Below are 19,718 nucleotides of genomic sequence, written 5' to 3' on the forward strand. Positions count from 1 at the left end.
TGTGTGTGTGTGTGTGGGTGTGTGTGTGTGTGTGTGGGTGTGTGTGTGTGTGTGTATAGTTATTTGTTTATGTTGCAACCTGCCTCTTGCCCAATGACTGCTGGAGAGACACCAGTGTGGATAGAGTGAGAGAAAAAAACAACAAAGAACTGCAATCTATGAATTTCAACACACTGCCGAAACCATGCTCACATTAACAAACCCTCTCCACATTCATTTTTTGAATGTAATGTTTAAATATCAGTGAATTTTTGTTTTATGTGATAAAGACTATTATAACGTGAAGGTATGGCCATAAAAGAATAAGGAATAGAGACTATCTGTGGCAGTTTGCTTTTAGTGACCCCTGCTGACGGATGGTAAAACTGCGCCTCCATGTAAAGCCGGTGTCCCAAATATTTAATGATCTGCACTTTCCAGTATGTAAGTACATTAAATTAAAATGTTCCAGATTCACTGTGATATTAGGCTAATGTAGTAATTAAATTTTACTAGCTCGTTGAAGAACAATCATCAGCAAACGCCGTTTAAATAGCTGTTTGTGCAGAAAGGGGGAGTTAAGCAGGATTAATTATTGCCAGTAATGCTTCCAGTTTGCTGTTACGAGAAACTTGTCAATTTACCAGTTGGACCAATTACCGTAATTCACGTTGAGGGAGACTTGTATAATTGATGAGAAAAGTAGGGCTCTTGTTTGGGTCTTTTCAATAGAGCCAGTACTGAAATTTGACACCCGTCGCCATGGAAACAAAACAACTGCAGTCACCCAAATATGGTCAAAGGAAGACAAAGGATACGGCAAAACGCGTGTTGACGTCACGCTCGGTCGGCACGGCACGCACAGACGTGCGTTGACTGAAGGGAATCGTGTTCCTTCGGCCGTGACAGCAAACACGGAGGTATGAATAAATAATTAACGTGCAGTTTCTGCGGCTCCCACTCGGTTTAAGCACAGTTCTGCCCGATTTATGTAACTCTGAGAATAAAAATAGCACGGTGACGTATTTCTGAAGCGACGTGCCGAAAATATCAATATTCTTGACGTGTAAGAATTCATTTTTATGAACAATATGACTTTTGCTTTTTTAACACCAATGTTAGATTATTCAAATTTAGCATCTGTGGTTGAGTTAGATGTTGTAAATGCATTTCATCATGAGTTATTAAGAGCAATTACTGATCTATTATTTAAAAATAACATTAATTGAGTAGTTTGCATTTATATTTAAAACAGATTTTTGCTCATAAAATCATCAAGGGAATTAATCAGCATAGCATAGCGATAATAGAAACAAAATGCCGGGAACATGATAAAAAAACCTATACATAGAGGTTTTTCAATGTGTCCTGGGCCCCCAACTTGTCGAGATTTATTCCTGTTAGGTGTAAAAAAAAATAGCTTTAAAAATATATCAATAAAAAAATTAAATAAAAATAAAAAACCATGCATACATCCCGGGCTGACTTATTTGTAAACATTCAAACTTAAATGAATAGATTGCAGTGATTAAAGAGATTGCATGTCTGAATGGTTTTTAAGTTTGTATGTTTTCAAAAATTCACTAAATGTAATGTTTTATGCATAAATGTAATATATAAATGTGGGTTTTGATTGGAGCACCTGCCAATGTTATAAACTGAAACATAGAGATGAGAAAGCAAAAACAGAGGAAATCCATATGGGTCAAAATACTTTTTCACAGCATTGTAGTAATATATATATTGTGATGGAAAGAAATACTGAATAAAAACGAATAATACATACAAATTTCACAACAAGACAAATAAATGATTTGTGAATGTTGTGTTTTATTTTCAGCAATATTCCATTTTTTGCATCAGCATCATATTTGATGAGTAAAAAAATAAACTATGCCATAAAATACAGTACATCTTGAGAAAATACATGATATGATTATGTTTTCATTTTGATTTTTGGCTATGGAAAAGCTTCAGGTGATAAATGTCAAGTCAGATCAGGGGACACCTCACAGCAAGATGTTACACCAACACTGCTACATTTTAGCATCTCTCTATTTTCACTTGTCACAATAGCACTGTTTCACATATATTAAGCTATATCAAATGTGTGTTAACTTTATATCACATTTAGATTTTTTTTTCTTAGAAACACAATTCACCACCTTGTTGTTGGAATACAGATGAGTATTTTCTGTTGTTTTTGCATGCATTTGGATTCCAGCACAAATGTAAACTCAGACAGTTGAAACAAAATGGAAGAATTCAACCCTGTCACAGTTACAGAAAACACATTGTCAATATGCACAACCTTTAATTATCAGGTTTATACATCATAGCTCACACTACAAAAGGTTATTTGAGAGAGATAGCTTGCTAGCTGGTTAGAATACAAATACTGTATATTGTTGCATAAATTATTTGCATTCACAAGGCTAAGAGTGTTGGGGAGTTCAAACTATCTTTCATCAACTCTGACCCTGCGTGACTGCCTTTGAGGCCCTCGCAGTCTTCAGCCATGGATTCAATCTCAGAACAGCTGAAGGAAAAGACGGTGCGGAAGCTGCTACAGGTGGGACTGGAAGATATGACTGGCGTGGTCAAGGACTCGAGGTCGCTTGCCACAGACTTGTAGAGAGTTTCCCAGTCTGGGAGGCAGAAGGGCCCGCTGAGATCTATGTCAGGGACAGACGCAGCCATCTCCAGACTGGGCACCAAATCGTCAAGGTCATCTCCGTTAAGGTCCTGCAAGGCCTCCTCTTCTGCACTGGAGCACAGGAGGATGTTGGAGTTCCCCAAGATGGCCGCCGAAGCCGGGACACAAGAAAGGTCTGCGTCCTGACTAGCGGGGACTTCTCCAGCAGCTACGTTGCTCTCAGGGGTCTTTACATTCTCCAGGATGGAGAGCAGCGGCGGGGAGGCCGGAGGATCCTGCAGCACTGAGTCAACATCCTCCGCCTTCTCCTCCTCTTCCTCCTCCATGTCGCTGTCATCAAGTGCTGGCAGTTTGCAGGAGGACTGATGGGAAGCTAAGATGTGCTCCAACCTCTCTTTCTCTTTCAGCAGATCAGCTATCTCAGTTTGGAGAGTTGACTTCTCCTCTTCCAGCGAATCAGTCTCCTGAGAAGAGACGGGACAAAAAGAGAAGAGGCTTACAAACAGACCGCAATAATTTTTTTAATATATTTATTTTATATTCTGAATTTGCAGGGTTTTGATTTTTACTTTATCTGCAGGCACTTTATTAATATACAGTTTTTTACATATATCTACATAAATGGGTAATATTTTGTTACTTTGCTGCTGTAACAAATAAATTTCTCCACTGTGGGATTAATATAGGACGATTCAGTTTCATTCTATAAGAACCTCATATAAACACAGTAACTCCAAAGATTTTGCTGTGCAGATTACTCCAGTTTTAAAAGTCTCAGCATTAACTTTTAAGATATATATTTTTTTACTCATCAATTGCCTCAGTCATACATGTTAGTCTGATTCCCTTTTATTATACAAACTACTCAGATCCTTCGGGTCTTTTGATAGCAGTAAAAGTATGGAAACCCACAGGGAGGCAAGATTTTCTTTTTATTCCCACCCTGGTATGTGGAACAACCTTCCGATGCAGCATTTAGTCTTGCTTTTGAGCACTGAAGATTAGTTATTCCTATTTAAACTATATCTTAAATTAATTGTGTCTTTAAGTTTATCACACGTTTTAGTTGGCGTTTATATAGCTGATAAGCTTACTTTTATATCGGTTTTTTTCATAAAATGTGGAATTAATCATCACCTATTTTTCAAGAAATTTACCAATTATATCAGCTGCTTAACTTAAAAATAGATTTTACCTCCTCAATACCATTTAATTTCATCAGCCTCCAATGCCACCTTCCTTTGTCTGGGTCTTTACTTACTTTGTAGTGTTGTTTATTTATTTGCGACTGTTTGCTGTTTTTATTTTAATTTTGTTAGGGGTGGTCATAAAAAGGGATTTAAGGGCTGATCTAATGGGGGGCACCAATAATTTTATTTTATGTACATTTTCTTTTTTTTCTTTTTTTAAGTCAGCTAGTTTGATATGTTAATATTAACTTTGCTTAATTCCCACCACATGAAGTTTCTATCATTTTAAAATTCTGTAACTGTATTACAGAACTTCTGTTGGGAAGTTGACATTAGATTATGTGTCTCATTGAAAAGAAAAATGTTTTGAAAAGGTTGTCAATGAACATTACTACTTTTTATTGGGAAGTGAGGGTTGGAAAAGTGGCAGCAAGATGGAAATTACAATCCATCCTATCTCGTCCTTCACTCACCTAAATTCATTTTCTACAAAATATGCATAGAAATGATTCATTTTAAATGTGTTATCATAAAAAGCATTTTGTGTTGCTCTCGTTGTGTATGTGTTATGCTCAACAAACAGCCCAGATTGATTGGTCTCCTTTGGTGCTGAGCAGCCACAGCATGCTTTGCTTTTGCAGCCTTTAATGCCATGTCATATTAATGTCTGCCTTTCTTCGTGACGGCTTGCTTCCACTGTGGGAATGTCTTCTGCATAATGTCAAAAATCAGCACACTTACAGCTTGAAGGCTGTCTATCAGCTCCCGCCGTCTGTTGCGACACTTTGCTGCAGCAATCTTGTTTCTCTCCCTCCTAATCCTCCTTCTCTCCTCGTCTTCTTTAGAGGGCTGAAATCAGTAAGACGAAAATAGGAATAATATCAAAGAAAAAAAAAACCTTAGGGCTATATTTTTCATTCACAGCTAACTCCACAGCACAATGTCCTTTGCCATGGAAGAGAGGAAATCTTCTTTGTTGTGAGTGCTGGGAATACAGATCTTCTCGAAATGCTGCACCCACTGGAACGCGCAAGATGCACGCGAGAGCGCGCACCTCATGCAATTTTCCTTCACAGTTATTAGAGCGGTGCTCCTTTAATAAACCATTAAATATAATTAACACCCGGTGCAACTGATTTGTACGTATAGCCTAATTGCAACAATATTTAATGCCCCATTCATAACATCGCGATAACTCCAACAACATTAACAGAGGCGCAGGTGGAGCTTGATATTAAACATGGATTCAAGGAATACATCAAAAATAAACTAAAGAATTAATTAATGGGTCACTGGAGTTTATTGTCAGTAAAAGTAAAGTAAATCCACTGCCTACCTGCTCCTTTTGCGCCTTCTTGTTGCACGTTTTTGCCCTCTTTGCACCTGTTGGGGACGACTGGTTTGCGCCATCGGTCTTGGTTTTTGCAAACCCAGATGTGATGGCAGTCGGCTGCACCATCCACTTCAGCTCTGGCGACGTTGAGATTGCAGTCACAGACGGAACAAAGGCGGCTGGTGCAGAGGTGTCACCATCCTGGAAGATATGCACATTATGCATGGAGTCAATCTCCATAATTTGGTCGTATCTCAGCGAACAATCACGTTGACCTTAACCAATAGTTAAATCCTGCATCAATCATTTGGAGTCGACAACAAATCTATCAAAAATAAATAAATAAATAAATAAAAAATAAAAAATATTATGGAAGCAAAGCTCATTCTGATTATCAGCACCACCATTCCAATAAAGGGTCAAAATTCAAATTGTATGAAGCTTCAAATATAATTAATTTAGAGGGGAAACAACATTTGAATGCTCTCCTAGTGCTTTCCAGCCTACAAGACAAAGGGAATATAATGTCAAATAAATATTTACGGCAACATCCACCACATCAATCAAACTGCAGACTGAAAAGTGAGGAATATTTATCTATTTTTACTACTCGTCTTCGCCTGTTTAACGACCAGAATAGCATCTACCTTGGCGCTGTCCACTGATGATGAAAGCGAGTCAGGAGGACGCAGGCTGCACCCAGGGGTGTCCCCGCCAGGCGCTGCCGGACTACAGCTGGAGGATGGGTCGAGCTCAGAGCTGGAGTCTGGATGCATTTTTTTTTTTTTTTTTTTTTTTTTTGTATATTTCTCTCTTCTGAGGTCAGTGCATAAAAAAGTAAAGAGCCGAGCCGTCTATCCGTATACGTCTATCTATATGTTCTACGTAAACAGCAGACCCCCCCCACCTCCCTTGAACGCCTACTTACACTCCATTTGCCAGCTTTCATAAATGGTAACTGTGCAGATATAGTGGAGAGGCCCGCCTTTTATAGTGAGTCCGAATTTTATGAATGAAATCTGTGTGGCGAGACCGAACCATTCCGCAGAAGCAGCCGTGACACAGAAAATGAAGATGACGTTGGTTTTTACAATTTGGCTTCTAAATTCTTAAGGTGCCTGCACAGCGAAACTTTGAAGACATATCATTGTAACGCAAAAATATTGTCACAATTATCCAAAAATAGCATGTGGTTAATAAGTGACACCCCTGCCTGCAGAAGAAGCCCACCGCCATGAATGAACTACGTCACATTATGTATGCAGCATCTGCATCACGGGTATGATGCCCCCCTCCCATATATCACGACATTGCATTGAAACGCCCCGGATAAACCGAAAGAGCTCCTTCTATCATTCACAATATACGTTTTATTGTTTTTCTTATATTAGAACAATGCTTGTATAATTGTCAACCAATTCTCTCTGACAGATTGTTTATGGTTCTGCATTATGACCTCACATTGCATTTCGCCCGCTTAGGACTACAGCTGCATGCAGCAACAGATCAAGGACCAAAGCAGCCAATCGCCGAATGGACCAGTCGAGCCATATATGGTTCTTCCGGAAGACCAGCTCGCAGACTGACTGCGTTTGTGCCGGCGGGCGCGCGTGAGTGTGTGTACTCATCACAACTCACCGCAAAATAAAAGTGAAACGAGCTCATGAGAGTCTGCAACAGCCGTCACAAATTTTACTCAATAGCGTCACACTGAATGCTGCACCTGCTCTGAGGAGACTATTTAAAACAGCTCTAAGCAAGTGTTAAATCCCCCATAAAAAATCCCTGGAAATGACACATTAAGTTGTATAATATGCTTATAAAATTCCACTATCTGTTAATTTTTCGTGAATAAATGATTTAAGTGCTTTTCCACATATCCTAAACCAGTTCCCGCTGGACAATGTCACAGACTGGATGGATGGCTATATTTAGATTTTCAGATGACCTCACAGATCCATTGGTGTGAGAGGAATAGTTGCAGAATAGTTACTGGCCAGAGGGGCTGCGCGTTACCAGAGGCTTCCTGGCAGTCACTGCCCCCTCTGGGTTCTTTTACCGGCATAACACTGGGTGGTCGCACTGAGCCTATTCAACCACTTGCAAGCGACTCTAAACCGAAAGAGTTCAGATTGGCTGTAGCATTAAGGCAGCTGACACCGCACAGCTAAGGGCTTAATCAAATCAAGAGCATGAATGTTCACAGAGTTTAAAGTTTATGTGAATGAGGCAAACTGACAATTTAGAGTGTCTGTGCAGCTCGTGGTCTGAAACATACATTAAGATTTTGTGATCCTATTTGTGATTTTCACTTTTTAACTTTTAACGTGCAAATGACTATTTTTTTGTGAAATATTTCAACAACAAAAAAATCTACTTTTTTAACTAAACGGATTGACGAGGAAATAATAATAATAATAATAATAATAATAATAATAATAATAATAATAATAATAATAATAATAATAATAATACGATTTATAATTATTATTATTTATTTGGCTTTACTTTCCTTTCTTTAGTCTGACCTCTTAACCTCAGTGAAGCCAAGTAAAAACAAACAGTTCAGGCTGACATGGAAGTTTCTGTTCTTGCCGAGCCGTCAAACAAAAACCTGAAGAGTTGTTTGGTGTCCTGTTTCATTCCACTGCTCCGGCGGCACCATGGTGAAATACAGCGACCGCCCAAAGCGCAGAAAATCCAACAGACGTCTCACTCTGATGCGATTTTACGAGAGCACAGCTCCCCACTACCGAAGCGGAAGATTGGGTTTCTCTCTTTTTTTTTTCTTTTCAAGTGGTAATCCTTGACAACACTGACGATCTTTGTTGCTATGCAAAACATGTACGTCACTGACGCGAAAGGGGTTGGGCGTTGCTGTGGCAACCAGGAATGTTCAACAAAACACGAGCGCGGGAATCAGAACACAGGTCGTTAACGTGAACTGATAAACTTTGACACAGTACCACCATTTAATAGTTCATACTTTCTTAATTATGAACGTTGTTTATTTTGATAACAATACAGTTAGCAGTCTGGGATCCTGATGTGTTTCTTTTCTGGCTTTTCTACCCATGTAAAAAAATAAAAATAAAAAATAGAACAAACGCTAAATTTTGTGTACTTTAATATAATATTGCTAATTACTTCATTTAAATCACTGTGAATAATGATAAATACAACAGCAATGCAAATGTCAGAAAATATAAAACAATGACTAACTTAATAAAAACACTTTTACCAATCTAAGAGAAAAAATTCTTGATAATCAGCTGTTACTCATATTACTGAATTGCTGAACTTTAACGCAATTTCTTCAAACCATGAATGTTGGATGGAGAGTGAAACCTAAACATTGTGTTGTCATCATTATTGCATTTCACACATTCCTCTCAGCTTCTTATGTAAACCTTCACAATAATTCCCTATACTTTGGCTTCAGGAGGAAACAGTCAGGACACTCCCAAACAAGCAAGACTGCTTTGGTGGCAAACTACACGCATCAAACAGGGTTAGAGGTTGCCCCAAGGCTACACACACCCCTGGTGAGATTGCAGAAGGAACAAGTTCTGCCTGGGGATGTACAATAACACGTGCCGTCTCCTTTGTTTTGACACGTACATTTGACGCTACAGAAGTACGTTTATACAGAACCAGTGTGGATAAGGCATGCGTCAGTGAAATATGCTGATTGGATTATTTATGATATGTCAAAAATTTCTGCACAATTTGGTGTTGCCAAAAAAGTGCTTTTACAAGGTACAGCTGTCAGGCCCAACAATATCACCTGTGACAGGTGAAGTGAATCCTATCTCTTTCTGATGGTACCTTTCTGTGAAAGCGATATACTACGGAGGAAGCAAACATTTTGTCCTAAAAGTTAGTGCGTCTAAAACAGTAAAAAAAAAAAAAAAAAAAAAAATGCAGAAGTGTAAAAAAATGAGCAAGTCTGACAAGAGTCCAGTTGTGTTCATAAGATGACTGGGTCAAAGCATTTCTGAAACTGCAGTTGTTGTAGGGTGTGGAGAGTATCAATCAAACATGATCCAACAGACAAGCAATTACAACTTTCTAAGGCTGACTCTTGTAAGAAAACTGCCATAAAACATTTGCATTTGTTGCAATATAGGACTGTATAGCCACAGACCAGGCAGAGTGTCCATGTTGGTCATGCTGTGTTTTATCAGTATTATCCTGTTTAACTGTTTAGTGCTGTCTAAAGCCAATTAAAATGCATGGCTTGTTGTGGCAAATATAAGGATATGTTTTAATCTCAACATGAATAAAACACTTTACTTTTACAGTTTTTCATTCAGTTACACATGCAGCTAATAATTTAACTTTTGGCAGTTTAACTACAAATAATTGTATGCTCTAAAATCCTATATGAGCTTCTTGAACCTTAGTAAGCTTAGTATAAAGCTATATCTTTATACATTTTGTTATAGCACAGTAAATTTTGTTTGTTTTGATGTATATTTGAAGTATTTTTGTCAAGTAGGCTGCTATATTTTCTGACCATTCTCCTACTTATTCGGTTTTCACAACAGCCTCTGTGTTTGTTGTTTTACATAACGTCATGTAAAGCTCTGCCGATCTCGAGATGGTGTGTTTCCCATCAGGCACCGCCTTCATACAGGATGGTACACCATATTTGGTAAATGACGCGTCGGGGATCCCGCTCTGGAACATTCCATTTCTCTGCCGACGAGCTTTAAAGCGACCAAAACACTCCGTGTTTCTTCGTCAGCTGAAAGAAAATGAAAAGAAGAGTTTAGTATCATTTTCTTTTAAAGTAAGACTAAGCTGAAGTGGTTGTTTTTCGGTGTTTTCTGTGTTGCTATGCAAATGTTTGGGTGGTTTTCTCCCGCGGTGTTAAGTGACAGAGTCCCGCCTCCTGCACGTCACACTGAGATTCTCTATAAAAAGCTCCTCAACTCCAGAGTTGGCATTCAAACTTTGAGTAGCAGAGCAAGGACTACAGGAAAACGAACAACAGCAGCACTTTTAAGAGTTTTCCACAAACCTACTGAAGGGATTTCCTCAGCTTAAGTTTACACAGCCCCGAAGTAGAATTAGCCTGGATCTTCCGTCTTCTTTTTTCTTTTAATTGTTACTCTCGGGACGATGATGTTCACCGCTTTCAATACGGAGTGCGACTCTTCCTCACGCTGCAGCACAGCTTCCCCGTCTGGGGACAATTTGGGATACTACCCGTCACCACCAGGATCTTATTCCAGCTTGGGATCTCCCCAGTCTCAGGTATGTCAAGTAAAATTTTTTATTTATTTATCTTTTCTCCTTGCGAACAACAACTTCTGTAGAGCTAGTCCAAGCTTGATTATTACATTGATTTACTGATTCCGATTGAGGGTAAAAAGTTAGTGAATGGTAGGAAGATGATTGCACTGCAAATAGTGCCATGCAATCTCCATTCATCCACCTGGAAACTCCATAGAGAGTGTGTAACGTCATAGCTGACATCACACAGATATTTTTAAACAGTCCAGCTTTTTATAAACTCCTCCATTGCGACCCCCTCTCCTCCTGAACTTATACCAAATCCCCTCATGTTCTTTCCTTTATTTCTTCCAGGAATTCACTGATCTGTCAGCATCAAGTGCCTCCTTCATCCCCACCGTTACAGCTATTTCAACAAGCCCGGATCTGCAGTGGATGGTCCAGCCTTTGGTCTCCTCTGTGGCCCCCTCTCACAGGGCTCACCCATACACCTCGAGGCCCAGCCCGGCCTACCCCAGATCAGCCATGAAGTCTGCAACGACCAGACCTCACATTTCTACCAAGAGGGGCAGAGTTGAACAGGTAATTACATGATCTAATCATATAACTTAGGTTTTACATAACAATGAATGAGTTGAAATAGTTGAAAGAGTTGGAGTCTGACTGTTTTTTATTATTGTTATGCGCAGATTTCTCCCGAGGAGGAAGAGAAGAGAAGAATTCGCAGATTGAGGAACAAACAGGCCGCAGCTAAATGCCGCAACAGGAGGCGAGAGCTTACAGACACCCTGCAAGCTGTAAGTATCCCACCTGATTCACTCTCACTTATCAAAACCTATTCACCACCAGAGCTAATGACAATCAAACAGCCATCTAAGTACCACTTCTTCTATTCTTCCCCTTTGCCAGGAAACTGATATGCTGGAGGATGAGAAGTCCACCCTGCAGAATGACATTGCCAACCTGCTGAAGGAGAAGGAAAGGCTCGAGTTCATTCTGGCGGCCCACCAGCCTATCTGCAAGATCCCTTCAGAACTGGACACAGACTTCCCCATGCCCTGCCTCTCCACCGCCGTCACTTCCACAATCACTTCCAGCCAGCCAACTTTCACCTCAGCCTCCAACTCCATCTTCTCCAGCACCAGCTCCGTGCCCTCCGCCGCCGCAGTCTCAGACAGCACGGTTAAGATGGCAGACCTGGAGGCCTCTGTTCTCGAGGAATCCCTAAACCTTCTGGAAAAGACGGAGATGGAGACAGCACGCTCGGTCCCCGAGGTTGACCTGTCCAGCACCCTCTATCCAGGCCAGGACTGGGAGCCCCTTCACACCTCGACCAGCAACAATGACTTTGAGCCCCTGTGTACGCCTGTGGTGACCTGCACCCCGGCATGCACCACCTACACGTCTTCTTTCGCCTTTACCTTCCCAGAGGCTGAGACCTTCCCCACCTGCGGCATCGCACATAGGAGAGGAAGCAACAGCAACGATCAGTCCTCTGACTCCCTCAGCTCACCAACCCTGCTGGCCCTTTAGAGACTCTTCCAAAAATGAACTTTCTTCCTAGAAGCACATTTTCTTGAATATGTGACAGATGTGCAGATTACAGGGCTATGGAGCAGACTTGTACCAGGAAGCAAATTATATTTATGATTTTATCTGCCTTTATGTATAGCTACTTGCCTATTACACCAATGTAGCAAGTTATTAAGCATGTTTCAACTAATACCACTTAGTCGTTCTACAAGTTCCTTATATGATTTCATGGTGCTAGATTAAAAAAAAAAGTTTATTGTTATGTTATGTGAGAGCAATAGTTATTATTTGACCAAGTTTGTTTTTTGAAAGTTAGAGTATTTGTGAACTGTTTGTGAAACTTAAAACAAAACAAAAAAACAACTGGTGTGCTTTGTCTGAACCATGGTCTGAGTGGTCTATAAAACTATAATATGGAGTTTTCTGTGAAAACACTTGTCCTTTTAATTTATTAAATTTTATTTTTTTAGCGTACTGACTAATGTTTGTAAGACATGTGAATAAAAAATAGAGATATTTAAATTCATTCAATTGTCTGACTAATTTTAACTCTCAGCGTCCATATTTCTACAAAACGGGCTCAGTTAAAATATAGCAACTGTTTGAAAAGCGCTCGTATAGAAATAGCTGTATTTTTCCTGCTCCTCTACCAACTCTATTTATTGTTCCGTCTGTTGTCAAGGCTGGCGAAACGTCAGGGATTTGACGTCAGTGCGTTCTTTCCATTTTTTTAATTTGCAAGCGTTGCGCGGTGACGTCTTACTTCCGAGCCCAAATATAGAGACCAATGTGGAGTCGCTGTTGCAGTCTGTCAGCAGAGGAGAGACTGTCCGCTCTGCACAGTTTGCTCAGTTTCGTACGCCTTATTTTTCCACCAAAGGACAAAAATCGTTGTCGCAGTACTCTCGCTGAAGTGAAATTGGCATGTCCACTGGAAAGGGGAAAATTACTGCACTCCTTCCGCAATCGAGGCTGCGTTGTTTCTCACATCTCTTTGAGAGACAGTAAGCTTAGATATTGCAAGAGGATCTGAAAGAAACGATCAAACCACAATGTATGCTGGTTTTACTTGGTGTTGTGATGAAAAATACAAATGCGCAAAAAAAAAAAAGACTAGAAAATATAAAAGAGGAAGAAACTTTTTACTTGGAAATTATCTAGGCTACATGTCAAACCAGTTTGAACATGATGCACAAGGCGGGTTACAGCACAGCACCTTGCAAAAAATATCTTAAGATTTTTTATTTTTATTTTTACTTTTTACAACTGCTTGATTTATTTTTAATGACAACTTATGTGACATACATAAGCTGTCTGTCACATAGTGAAATTGAACACATATTTGTTCTTCTTGTGTCGAAAGAAACATATTTAGTTTTCCCTCCACTTCACAATTATGTAATTCTTTGATTTTGTCACAAAAAAAATCCCAATAAAACACACTGAAGTGTGTCAAGTTTCACTTATCAATAAGTGAATTGCTTAAATAGGGAGGAATACTTTTGGAAGGCCCTTCATGGTTTCTGTTTTCAGGGTTTCACAGTTATTTCAGTGATTCTTGAGAATAGGGACAAAACAGGTCCTATTGATATAGCACAAAATTTGAATAAAATATACACAAAATATATTTTTTTCAAATATCTGACTAACTAACCTGGGTCATGTGAGCACAACAATGTATGTTTTCCTGGTGTTTGCAGAATATTTTTTTTTATTTTAAACATTGTAGTTGGTGGATGATGCCAACTACTGGACAAGGAGTTCTGCTCCTTATCCAGGAGCAGAACTCAATACATTATAAAAGTTTAAAACAATTAAAGAAATACTAAAATTATATATTATGACAATTAAGTATAAGTAGTCATATAAATAATTATAAAAGTATCAATAAATTGAATAAAACATATTTTTTATATATTTTCCAACTCCATTGAAATTTGTCCCTAGTTTTTGTCAACAGCGTCAGAAATGAAAATAATGTAAAAAAAAAATAATAATAAAAAAAATAAAATCAGGCATTATTGGGGGGCACCAGAACTTCTGAAGACCCCATGACCTCTTCCTTTCTCTTCCTTTGCTAAGAGGGCTAGTTAGCTCTGGTTAGCTTATGTTTTTCTTTAGTTTTTTCTTCTGTTTTATTCCTAAGTTGCTCGTCACAACAATGATGTGTCAACTCCATAACTGACAATTTACAAAACTTTGATGAAATTTTGTGAAATAAAAGCTTAATTTTGGTAAACTGTAACGATTTCATGGACCTGACAAGTTACAATATGGTCTCCTCAGAGTAACATCATATAAATTGAGGTAGTTTGGCATTTTGTCAACTCCGTCAGATGTTAACTCCATCAGTTTTTGTGACTCTTTCAGTGAAATTGTCAAATCTCACTTAAAAGTGCAGCTAATTCATTTTAATGCATTTTGCATAAATTGCATTACTTCACATGTATTAAGTTTTTCTTTTTACTCACTAGTTTGTCACCACCTTCAGTTCTGTGTCAACTCCGTCAGATGGACTTTTTGTTGTTTTTTGTTTTAAATAATATTTCTTTTGTTTCTTGAGAAGCATTTGTCTGTAAAATTAGTAAAAAAATTTGCACTAATAGGGTATTTTAAAAATCATTTTATATTTATTTTTGTCAGATGGTGATGACAAAGTTCTGGGTCAGGTCGATTAAAAATTTATTTATTTATTTTTTTTATGTTGCAACTGGGAGCCTGCACCTTAGAATCTTTACATTTCCAAAACATTATTTGTCACATTTGCATAGATAAGGTTGAGAAATAATAATAAGAAAAAAAGGGAAATTTAAAACCCATTTTGTCCTTATTCTCAAGAATCACTGATTTATATAAGCATGCATAGAATTGGTAGATATGTATAAAGTCAAACCAGACCCAAAATCTGGATGTAGTGATGGACTCAGACCTGAACCTGCAGAGACACATAAAGACAATTACAAAGCCAGCCTTCTATTACCCGAAGAACATTTAAAGAACTACTAGTTCTTTAATCTGAAGCACTCGTCCATGGGTTAGTCTTTACTCACTGGTCTTACTTCCCTCCTCCTCACAGAACCAGAACTCCTCCTCAGAACCAAACATGGAGGAGCAGCATTTAGTTTGTTCCTCTAATTTAAGTTCTGAGTTTCTTGAAATCCTTTCTTTACTTAATAATAACTGGAAAATAGATTAATAATACTTAATTCTGGATTAACACCTGTCGTTGCTTCTATTTCTTGTCACTGTAATGCAATGTTTCCTTTTTGTTTCTTTGCTTATTTTTTTATGACATATTTCTATCATGTCAGGAAAGTTCGAGTTGCCTTGTTGCTGAAGTATGCTATACAGAAGGTGCCTCATTGAAACACATATTTAACTTGTGTTTCAATGAATATATGACTATAAATTCAAATTAATCCTGCCTATTTTCTGATGGGAAACAGAAGACTGAACATGTATTTCCTCATTTGCAGTTTGGAAAAATAATTGGTTTGTGCAACATTGTTTCTTGAAAAGTTTGTCACCCAACCTTTCTCATCCCTACGTGTAATTTTACCTCGTTGCTCTTCTCAACTTTACATCTGCATGTACAAAATGTTTCAGTGAGGGATTGCCCAATGGAGCTTTCTCAGGAAATGCGTAGTGCGTGAATGCGCTCGTGTGTGTTAAGGAAAACTACTGTCGCACAATAAGTAACTAACTCTGACGTTTGAGCAGTGTCTGTAGTGCGGTCACACCCTTTTTATGCAACACAATACAAGATACAAAGCATGCTGTTCTCTTATCGTGCATACCTTGAAGCCAGATCCTAGCATAACCTGCAGAGGAGTCTAAAATTTGCAAAGCAAAACTTTTTCTTTATGCATGGTGAGCACTTTTAAGAAAGCTTTTAGTAAACCTGTGTTTTGACAGAACTTCCTGTTTCACTAGCCTTGTGGTCTTGCATAACAGCCCGATTCTGGCTCAGTCTGTATTCTTTTACATTGAAACAGCACCTCCTTTTCCTCAGCTCTATGTGCGACCATGCAGCGCCACATAACTCTATTAATATCCTTTCTGCCAGGCAGGGGGATACGGGGGTCGCAGCAGAAATAGCAGGTGCCTTTTGCTTCTTTTAACATCAGCATCAACAGCAGTAAAATTAGACCACTGTGACGCCAACCTGCGTCGGTGCTTCAGCCCAGGGGAGGATCCAGGCAGTGCATAACAGAGAAAGGGAGAGGAGGAAAGCAGTACGCACCAAGGCAAGGCTGGAGGAGGAAAAATGATGTATATATGAGGATACCAGGGAGGGAGACAGACAGAGATCCCTGCCTCTGTGAGAGCGGTGATGATGAAACAGCTGAGTTTGCCTACGTGCCAAGATGACAAAAGCTCATTTAGGCTTGGCTTTGTATTAAGAAAGATGAGCCCCCAAGTAACTTCATTTTTCAGAGACATGTCAGAATGCCGTCTAGAAATGTGAATATATCAGACTTGTGATTGCTATCCAGCCCTACATTTTTTACGTCAGTCAGCTCTTGTAGAGACTAATCAATCTTCATATGAGACATGTTGAAATTCCTTAACATGACGAGTTGATCTGATGCAGTGGAGATAGTCCCTTGCCAAAAGTGTGTTTTGTTTAGTTCCATTTATTTTCCCAACAAAACTAACCTGCTGAAAAGAATCTCCACATTATGGTGCTGTAACCACTCTCAAAACCTTCCGTCATTTTTTTTTTGTCCACATCACAATTAACCTTTTGTGTTTTTCACCACATATCATCACAATAAAGCACAGTGAAGTCTGTTGTTAGAACAAAACGTGAAAGAGTTTCATTGAACGCTCTTGCAGGGCAGCATATTCCACGGGGTCACCTGAGGTAGAGTGTGACTAATTCGTTTTCTGGTTTGCTCTAGACTTGAGTTCAAACTATTTATCTGCGTTTCATTCGCAATAACGTGCACAACCCGCAGTGTGACACGAGCCGGTTGAAGGGTGTGTACTAACTTGCGTCAGAAGGAGTGCACTTTTAAGGAAGTAGTCCAACTGACATGCAATCATGACACAAAGCCAACAGGACAATAAAAAGGTGAATAAATCATAGAAGTTCCGTCTCACATAAACGAAATACGTACGTAAACCGCAATAAATATGTTAAAACTTTTTTTGCTTGAAATTCAACAAAAAGGGTTTTCACATTTCACCAAGTTACAATCATAATCTTCGATGTCACTTATTGAAATTTTATGTAACAAACCAACACAAAAGCAGTACATAACTGCGAAGTGGAGGTGCAACCTGATTTCCAAAACATTTTACGAATGAAAATCAGCAAAGTAGATGTGCATCTCTAATTCACCCCCATCAAATTAATCAAACTAGACAATATATGTGATTTAAGTTGTTCTGTAAAGGTTTAAGAGGTTAGTTAGAGGACATTAGTGAACAAACGGCAGCATGAAGAACAAAGAAGACAGCAGAAAAAGAAGCTCCGGTAAAAGGTTGTGTAGAAGCTTGATTAGATTATAAAACAACACCCTAAACTTTGAGCATTTAACAAATCATTACATGATTTAAAAATATGAAGATGCAAGGAATCAAGTCAAACAAACACTGACAGCTTCACATTATGGCTATTTTCTAAAGATCAGTGGCCAAAATGTTGTTTGTATGTGTGGAAAGTTGGAAGAGACATGTTACAATACTGACACCTGTTAATTGAAAGGTAGTTCTGCAATCTGCAATCTGCAAAGCTAAGTGGGGGTTGATACAAATTCCTGTCACACTTTTCAGATTTGTGTTGGTAACAGTAAGCTCAGACTCATTACAAAGCGCACTGCTTTTGGTTGTAATATGAGAAAATGTGAAATTGTTCTTGGAGCATGATGACGGCCAAACACTCTAAATTTTAAATATTTTATAAATTGTATTTCCAGTCTAAAATCCCCAAAGCCCAGTGGAGTGTGTGCCGTGTGCTATTCTTAGAGGTTATTTGACTCAGTAAGCAGCAATACTGGAGGGATTTCTCTACCCAATAATTACTGTTCACCTATAGTGCCAGACTCCCCTCTCGGCAGCATGTCCTCGTCGCGTCTCGTGGGATCAGTAACGAGGATGTTTCCCTGGAAACTGGACAGCTATAGGGTGCACAATTGTGTAATCCCTGAGCTGCTGACAGAAAAATAATGGCTTTTGGGATTTTCAAAATATCCCAGCAAACGCTTGCTTATGATGCCTCCATTTCTTCAGGCTGGACTACATATTATGCAATCATAAAGAAAAAAACATGTTGCAACGAAACTATTGTGTGATCATTAACATCATTTTGAGTGTTTTGGACACTCAAAAAGTAAAAGCTATCATCTTAACATTGTTGTTATTCAGCAGAATAAATCAAAGCCGCTGATCGATTGATTGTGGTTCTCGCTGCTTCGAAATGATGTGTTTGCGCAAGTCTTCCCACACACTGCCACTCAATATTAGTCTCAGGAAATGGCCATTCAGACACACTGGGAAGCCCAGACTGAGAATGCTCTGTGGTTTATGTAAGACTCCCACCAGAATTTTGCTGGAAATTATTGTTTCCTCCGAGGAATCCCACAGACATATGAGAATTTTTTTAAAACAATAGCTTCTAGTTCATGTTGTCATGTTGCTCCAACCAATTATTCTGTAGAAAAGCTTCGTGTTTTAACTGGTAAGACTGCAAGTCTTACCAGGAGGAATTAAATGGGTCACAGACCTTCAGTAACTGTTTTCACCATTTTCTGCAGCTCTCCAGTAACCTGCTCGAACCTGACATTGGATTGCAACACTTCAAGAGTGTTCAGGCATGTCAGCCTCAGAAAACAATGTTACATACTGCAGGCAGTGACAATGCAGTCTGATCACTGACGTGCAATTTAGTCAGCAGGACACACAATTAACTGTGATTTATGACTTAAGGTCAATGGTAAAAATCTTATAAAATAAAGAGGAAAATCAAATCAGACAGCTTCACCACTAAATTTCCATTTTTTTGCTTGTTGTAATCTGTAAATGAAATTCAGTAATGTAGTACAAGGGAGTTTTAATTTTGAAAACAAAACAAAAAAAAATTCCACTCAATTCATTTACATACAACTAAGCACATTTAAGCTCTTTGTCTTGTCTTATGCATGGTGATCTTTGTCATATGAAAAAGGACAGAGAGTACGATTTTCTGAATTTGCTTTTGTAAATAGGTGCAGTCAAGCAACCAAATATGTTTACATTTTAAATAAGGATTTCAAGAAAAAGCTGTAATAACTAATAATAATTGTTCTCCAGAACCACAAGTTTTATTATTCACAATGAGATCTTCTTACTAATTATTTGATTAAGTAAAGTGGCTGCACTGATTCCACTACAACTATGATTAAAGGGAATTTTTAGCATGAGAGAATAAAAAAATATTCCACCAGAACTGTAGGAAGTGCCCTTCTTTGGTCAGACTGGTCTTTTCAAACATCATGGAGCCTCTCAGACTCCACCGGCTGGATGGCTTGTTGCCTTTGGTTCTGCCTTCCACAGGTTTTATCATGAGAGAAACATGATAAGCAACCATGCTGTCCTTATACTGTTATTGGACACTTTCTCTTAGCTTTATATGTTATTACAGAGCAAAACTGGACACAAAAGAGAAAAAAAAATAGATTAATATAAGTCATTTATATTAATCTTATATTTTAGTCACTGATGCTATGGCTTAGAAGAAAACATTTATTCTTGCTCATCTTTACACAAAATTGAGAAACATGTTTGATAAATGTTTTCAGAT

General features: G+C 38.6%; 2 protein-coding genes across 3 annotated transcripts; one reads left to right on the forward strand and one right to left on the reverse strand.

Annotated features, from left to right (window-relative positions):
• Positions 1-2,114: 2,114 nt before the first annotated feature.
• On the reverse strand, positions 2,115-6,132 carry LOC103138628 (proto-oncogene c-Fos). 2 transcript variants are annotated; one of them, XM_016671909.1, is made up of 4 exons: positions 5,779-6,132; positions 5,162-5,359; positions 4,567-4,674; positions 2,115-3,099 (listed from the first exon to the last, which is right to left on the reverse strand). In XM_016671909.1, exons 1-4 carry the CDS (start codon positions 5,932-5,934, stop codon positions 2,407-2,409), a joined length of 1,155 nt encoding a protein of 384 aa, XP_016527395.1. In that variant the 5' UTR covers positions 5,935-6,132; the 3' UTR covers positions 2,115-2,406. The 2 variants fall into 2 exon arrangements, with proteins under 2 accessions (XP_016527395.1, XP_007552966.1); XM_007552904.2 differs by having other exon boundaries at positions 5,806-6,130.
• Positions 6,133-10,103: 3,971 nt separating this feature from the next.
• Positions 10,104-12,364, forward strand: fosab (v-fos FBJ murine osteosarcoma viral oncogene homolog Ab). Its single transcript, XM_007552905.2, has 4 exons — positions 10,104-10,420; positions 10,754-10,981; positions 11,089-11,196; positions 11,309-12,364. The coding sequence occupies exons 1-4, from the start codon at positions 10,286-10,288 to the stop codon at positions 11,930-11,932; spliced, it is 1,095 nt and encodes a 364-aa protein (XP_007552967.1). The 5' UTR covers positions 10,104-10,285; the 3' UTR covers positions 11,933-12,364.
• Positions 12,365-19,718: the final 7,354 nt, after the last annotated feature.

This window comes from Poecilia formosa, unplaced genomic scaffold, assembly GCF_000485575.1.
Source record: "Poecilia formosa unplaced genomic scaffold, Poecilia_formosa-5.1.2 Scaffold53, whole genome shotgun sequence".
Lineage (NCBI taxonomy): Eukaryota > Metazoa > Chordata > Actinopteri > Cyprinodontiformes > Poeciliidae > Poecilia > Poecilia formosa.

Bases quoted from the DNA above. Each gene is read 5' to 3' on its own strand.
- LOC103138628 (XM_016671909.1), bottom strand. From the start codon at position 5,934: ATGCATCCAGACTCCAGCTCTGAGCTCGACCCATCCTCCAGCTGTAGT. The intron at 5,360-5,778 runs GCGAAGACGAGT...CATATCTTCCAG, and splicing joins CTATTCTGGTCGTTAAACAG to GATGGTGACACCTCTGCACC. The intron at 3,100-4,566 runs GTAAGTGTGCTG...GTCTCTTCTCAG, and splicing joins TGATAGACAGCCTTCAAGCT to GAGACTGATTCGCTGGAAGA.
- fosab (XM_007552905.2), top strand. From the start codon at position 10,286: ATGATGTTCACCGCTTTCAATACGGAGTGCGACTCTTCCTCACGCTGC. The intron at 10,421-10,753 runs GTATGTCAAGTA...TATTTCTTCCAG, and splicing joins TGGGATCTCCCCAGTCTCAG to GAATTCACTGATCTGTCAGC. The intron at 11,197-11,308 runs GTAAGTATCCCA...CCCCTTTGCCAG, and splicing joins TTACAGACACCCTGCAAGCT to GAAACTGATATGCTGGAGGA.